The sequence below is a fragment of the Trichoderma harzianum genome (assembly GCF_003025095.1).
Source record: "Trichoderma harzianum CBS 226.95 unplaced genomic scaffold M431scaffold_153, whole genome shotgun sequence".
Taxonomy (NCBI): Eukaryota; Fungi; Ascomycota; class Sordariomycetes; order Hypocreales; family Hypocreaceae; genus Trichoderma; species Trichoderma harzianum.
Genome location: NW_020209401.1, coordinates 1 through 5943, shown reverse-complemented (window position 1 = coordinate 5943; position 5943 = coordinate 1). Strand labels below are relative to the sequence as shown.

At 35.9% G+C, this 5943-nt stretch overlaps 1 protein-coding gene across 1 annotated transcript; it reads left to right on the top strand.

Moving 5' to 3' along the window:
- Positions 1-3587: 3587 nt before the first annotated feature.
- M431DRAFT_11875 (hypothetical protein) lies at positions 3588-5105 on the top strand (the record flags this gene model as incomplete). Its single annotated transcript, XM_024912045.1, has 6 exons — positions 3588-3702; positions 3760-3815; positions 3863-3920; positions 3975-4028; positions 4082-4578; positions 4680-5105. 6 exons carry the CDS (start codon positions 3588-3590, stop codon positions 5103-5105), a joined length of 1206 nt encoding a protein of 401 aa, XP_024766955.1.
- Between the last annotated feature and the right edge of the window lie 838 nt (positions 5106-5943).

The following is a 5943-nucleotide window of genomic DNA, read 5'->3' as shown; positions in this document are numbered from 1 at the left end:
ACTTAATAAGATTAGTAGAAAAACTTTATTAAAACCTAGGGATTATACTAGCTTAAGATTTATTATTAATATTTTTAAATAATTTATTAATTTTAAAAAAGTAAAAATAACTTTAGAAAAACCTTTTATTTATTATAATATAATAGCTTAATAAGTAGCCTCTGCTTTTTTATACTTAACCTTATTTAACTTATTTAAATTAGTAATACCTTATATAATAATATAATATATTTACTTATATTAAATTTTCTTTTATTTTTATAATTAAAAAACCTTTATAATTAACTTTGCTAAGGTATCCTTAGTAAATTTAAGCTTATCCTTTAAATAAAAATATTAAGTAAATACCTAATTTAACTAATTAATAGTTAAACCTCTTATGTTATAGTATAATTTATTTAATTATATATAATTAAAATATTATAAAGAATTATTTAAAAATAATAAGTATTTATTAAATTTCTTTAAAATATAAAAAGAATAATACTTATTTATTTTATTAATATTTTTAAAAATAAATTTAAATAAACTCTTTTATTTTTAAGTTTTAGAATATAAAGCTTTAGAAATATAATTTATTATAGTTAAGTAAATTACTATATAAAATAATAAATATAAAATAAAAAGTATTTATTAATAAGTAAGTAAAAAAATATATTACTTATAATAAAGTCTTAAGGATAAAATTAATAAAGGGGGGATATTATCTTATAACCTAGCTTTTATAATTATAATAATAAACTTATAGGTTAAATAATTATTAATAAACGTTAAATTAATTAATTAATTAAGCATAGATTATTAAATTATTTAATAATTTAATAATCTATAAGCTAAATTATTAAAAATTTTAATAATCTAAGGCAGGATTATTAAATTCTTTAATAATTCAGCCTAGTTAACTAAATATATAAGTTTACTTTATATTACTTATTAAAATACTTAGATAACTAATTATTATTATAGTGTTTATAATATAATTAAATTAAAATATAGCTATTTACTTTTATTTATATTACTAGTTAGTAATAGAATTACCTATTAACTAACTTAATTGCTCCGCTGAAATAAACTATAGAACTACTCTAAGGTTTGTCCCTTAGGAACAGCTAACCTATAGTACCTATAGGACCCAGTTCGTCACAAGTGTCTATATGCAGCTAATTCCAGCTAGAATCCATAGTTGCTCTGTAACAATGAGAGAGTTGTTTGGTGATGTAAAGTGCCGTTGTGGATAGCTAAATCATATTTTACTGCTGCAGCACTTGTCAAACTTTACAGGCTAGCTCTTCGCCGGATCGAACGTAAATGTCACACCGTCCTCTGTTCTCTTTCTCTCCTTTTTGCGTTCGTTTTTGTTGTCGGCGGCGTTTATGGCGCGACGTAATTTTGGTTATAATTGAAATATTTTGCGTTCATGACCAATACGAGACAACCAGCCCATATTTTCATCCAAAAAAGGTAAGGTTTCGCGATGTGCAGTCTCTGGGTGGTTGAGCCGGACCCGGAAATGCCTAACTTATTCGCCACTTCGATTTTGGCTATTTCTCACACTTGAATTGTACTTGTATTAACACTCACCGCTCTTCGTCAGCGTTTTCCACTTCAAAGGATGGCATTGTTTGTTTGTTTGTTTGTTTGTTTGTACTATTTACGACCCTAGCTGTTTACAGCCATAGTCCTATCTAGGCAAAAAGGTCGGGCCGGGCAGCGCAAGGCTGCTGCAGCCGCTTCTATCTTACATAGGGAAAGAGAAAGGAACGACATAGGGAAAAGGAAACACAGTATGCATCTCATCTTCTTCTGCTGCTATTAAAGGAGAAGCTCTCAGCAGCCAAAAAGGAAGTCTTTCGCAGTAGCAAAATCGTGCTTGTTGATTTTTGTCCACTGGTCTCTTATAGTATCCTCTAACGTATGTTAGAGGATACTATAAGAGACCAGTGGACTTGGCCTCCTGGTGCTGCAAGCAGGGTTCGAAAGTCCGGTTATGTGTTCCGGATTGAGCGTCCCCCCGCCCGGCCATTGCAGGCTTTCTGTTGTAAGATGTCTTGCTTTCCCCTATTTATATAAGGGGGTTGTAGATTTCTGTGCTTTTTACCATTTGGAGGAAGGCGGTGTGCCCCTTTGGTCCAAGAAGGAAGCTTCGCAGCTCTTCTCCTTTATCCTCCTTCAGCTGCAGTCCTTCCGGCCATTCAGCTAGCAGGCTGCAGTGCTGGAAGTGGCCTGCCTCTCTTCTCGCGCCGCGGCGGCATGGGCGTCTGCTCCTTCGTGTCGGAAGCGTTCGTGATAGCTCTGGAAGTCTCCGTGGCCTGACCTCTCTGCTAGCAGCCAGTGTAGTGTACCTCTTGGCAGCTTATGCTCTGCTGGCTTTTCTTCCCAGCTCAGTCCCCAGCAGCGCTGCCGTCAAATCAATCAAATCAAATCCGGTACCCGGATTTGATTGATTGATAGAAAAAAGAAGTATTATTTGATTGATTGATTTGTTTGATCAAATATTTGATGTATTTGATAAAATTTTTACAACTTTTTTCGCGATTTTTCGCGACTTTTTGGCAATTTTTCGCAATTTTAAAACCCTGTCTTAGACCCCTGTCTTCAACTTAGTTATCCTCATCTTATCCTTATCTTATCCTTATCCTTATCTTATTTTATCCTTTTGATTATATAAGATATTAAAAACTAACCTTATCTTATCGTACTATAATATTCTATACCCTAGAGTTATTTGAATTGTATCAAATTTATCAAATAATTGATCTTAAAGATTTGATTGATTGATTGAGAATTTTGCGATGATTTGATTGATTGATTGATAAATTTGACAAATATATTTGATTTGACGGCAGCGCTGCTAGTAGGTAACCATAAACAAACTGAACAAAGTATGACTTATTTAATTAGTGAGTTTATTTGTTTAGGTTTTTTAATTTAAGTTTAAGTATCATAAACTCATTGCCGTACCATTACAATCAGGTTGGCAATAACAGCTTATCATTCGAGAAAACTGGTTCTGTCAGAATAAGCGTTACAATCGTGGTTGCTACATCTTGTCTAATTATTCTCCTTGTTGGCCTGAAGAACAGTAGGACGGAGTGCTATCCCTACCAACTAAACTCATAAGCCTTAGTCATCATATGAACTAAGCTAATAATTGCCAAACTATTACCCTGATGGTCGTCAGCATCATTATTGCTCATAATATAATAGGGAATTTACACCCCCTGCAGAAACATGCAGGCGAATTGCCGCTGCTTGGAAGAGTAAGAATGGAACAGTGTCGTAACTATTTAGTGCGATGTAACAATCCGTCATAGGATTAACCCCTATTTAGTGCGATGTAACAATCCGTCATAGGATTAAGCCATCAAGGCAAAGGCTTGGACCAATGATCCCAATTCTGGTAATTACTAGGACGGAACTGGCTCCTCTAAGGGGTAAGCGTTGCAACAGACTACGTAGTAACATGAGGTGAAAGAAATATAAAGCACCCTTTGCGTCTCAGCTCTTTCTTCTATGTGGTTGACAATTGCAATACTACTCAATCAAAAGTGGTGTGAATTTTCCACAGTCCCTTTCTTATGCTCAATATGAAGTTACTTGCAAAAGCCTTGTTGGCCTCCAGACTTGTACTCGCCACCAATGGCCTAAGAACAAGAGTGACACCAAATGAAACAAGGCCCTCCAATATTGATGGGCCATACGGTGTGTAATAACGCATGGTGTTGCGATTCGGAGTACAACTTTTGCTAACCACAGTAGTGACAAATCCTTTCCCGGGTCCGGGTAATGAATCTTTTGACTGGTGGTGGGCAAATGTGAGTACGAATCCGGTTAAGCAAGTGTAATATTCTGACGGTGATAGGTGATCGGTGAAGAGGTCAACGGCATTGTACCTTCTATCGAAGTTGTCTTGTATGAAGGTTTGTTAAGTCTACTTTCGTATATACCAATACGCGATATTAATCCACAAATAGGCTTCGTCTTCACTCGTGGTCCCTCGGATCCTTCATTTCAAGTAGACATTTCTGGTAGGTTGCTCTTACCCGTTACATGAAACAGAGATTCTTATCAATCGTGAAAGGAACTTTGCCAAATGGCACTCAGTTTTTCATCGTTATACCAGCAGACACTGCAACAGTCACTGAAAGTGAAGAACGAGTGACAGCTGTGTGGAAAGATCCTTCAGGAGAGACCATCGCCAGCCTGCTCTCCACCACTGGTCCACCACGCACATTCGATGTTTCGTTCAATTACCCGCCGTTGGGGATATCAGGATCTGTCAGTCTGGTTGGCACTAATACGCCTCCGCATACAGGTTGCTCGGGCAATACTTCTGGCTCTCGTTATTTCGATCCTGCAATTCCTGCCGGAGCAAACTTCAACGATGCACAAACGGAGTTTTTCACTAATCTTGGGTGGGCCATTGCTATGCCCGGAACGACTTCTGCCAAAGTCAACATTGTTCTTGATGGACATAGCGCGTCATTTGAAGGAGCTGGGTATCATGACAAAAATTGGGCAGATAAGCCAATCGATCAGTACCTGAATACCTGGCTCTTCGGCCTGGGATCATGCGGGGTAAGTTAATGAATACTCTCCAAAGTTTCACTGCGTCAATTTGTCTGCTATTTGTTCAAAACTTGTATGTGGTTCAATGCTAAACTTTCAATAATAAATAGCCCTATCATGTTGCATTTGTCGAGGCACAGCCACTGAATTCACCGCATAAGGATGATTTCATGTCCGGCTACCTATCCTTTGATACGGAGATTCTCCAATCACAGTGTACAACTTTCTCCAACTTACCATATCCTAAACCCAACACCTTCAACTTCAATATCAGTGGGACTGCAGATTCACCGGCCGCTGGTGTCAATTTGCCAACCAATATGTTTGCTGAATACGTCATTCATAACGGCAGTCGTTACCAGTTCGACTTGAATCTGCTACCAGGAACTCCAGCTTTACCCATTTACAACAGATGGAGGGCGGTAGGTAAGGGTGGACTTGTTGGTGGAAAGCAGTATGATTGCACTATTTTGGGGGAGTGGATGAACCCAGGTGCCGTCCCATACACGGATGGCGCCAATATCTTCGAATCATAAATGAAGGTATTCCAGCAACAGTATAGCCTAGACAGAAAATAATTGGATATTAAAATATATATATTAAAATTGATGTAGAATATGATATGGACGAAATACATGAAAGCTACTTGTTCACGAGATTGCTGCGGAGTATTCTCCAAGTCAACCTCATTACAAGTTTTGTGACTCTTCAGAATCCTGCAACTATAGACGTTTGTTCACTCCAATTAATTACCACTCAAAAACAGTACTAAATACCGTCTTTGCTTTATTTTCAATAATATCTCTATAATAAGGTATAATGCGGTTAAAGGCCCAGGAGTATATTTACTGTAATAAAGCGGTAACTGCGCTACGGTCCTTTAATTTTAATAGATAGTATACTAGGCGCTTCTGCTATGTTACAGAATACTTTATAAAGAAGAGTAGTAAGACTATCTTTATTAAAACTCCAGATATTAGTGAATAACCTGACTTAGAGAATTACTTAATAGCAGGGATATTAAATAGAAGGTCTGCTTTAATAATAGTATAAGTAGGTTTATTATCACGACCCGGCTCTTAAGGTTGCGACAATAGGCCAACAGGTTGGCCGGAACTAGATTAACTATAGACCGACAGACTAATCAGGACTGTTAATATTCCTTAATAGGAAAGCTAGGAAAGCTAGCTTTTTAAATAATCTACTATAGAAAAGCTAGGAAAGCTAGCTTTTTAATATAATTTAGAATATATAACTAAATATATAAGTTTACTTTATATTACTTATTAAAATACTTAAATAGCTAGTTATTATTATAGCGTTTATAATATAATTAAATTAAAATATAGATATTTATTTTTATTTATATTACTA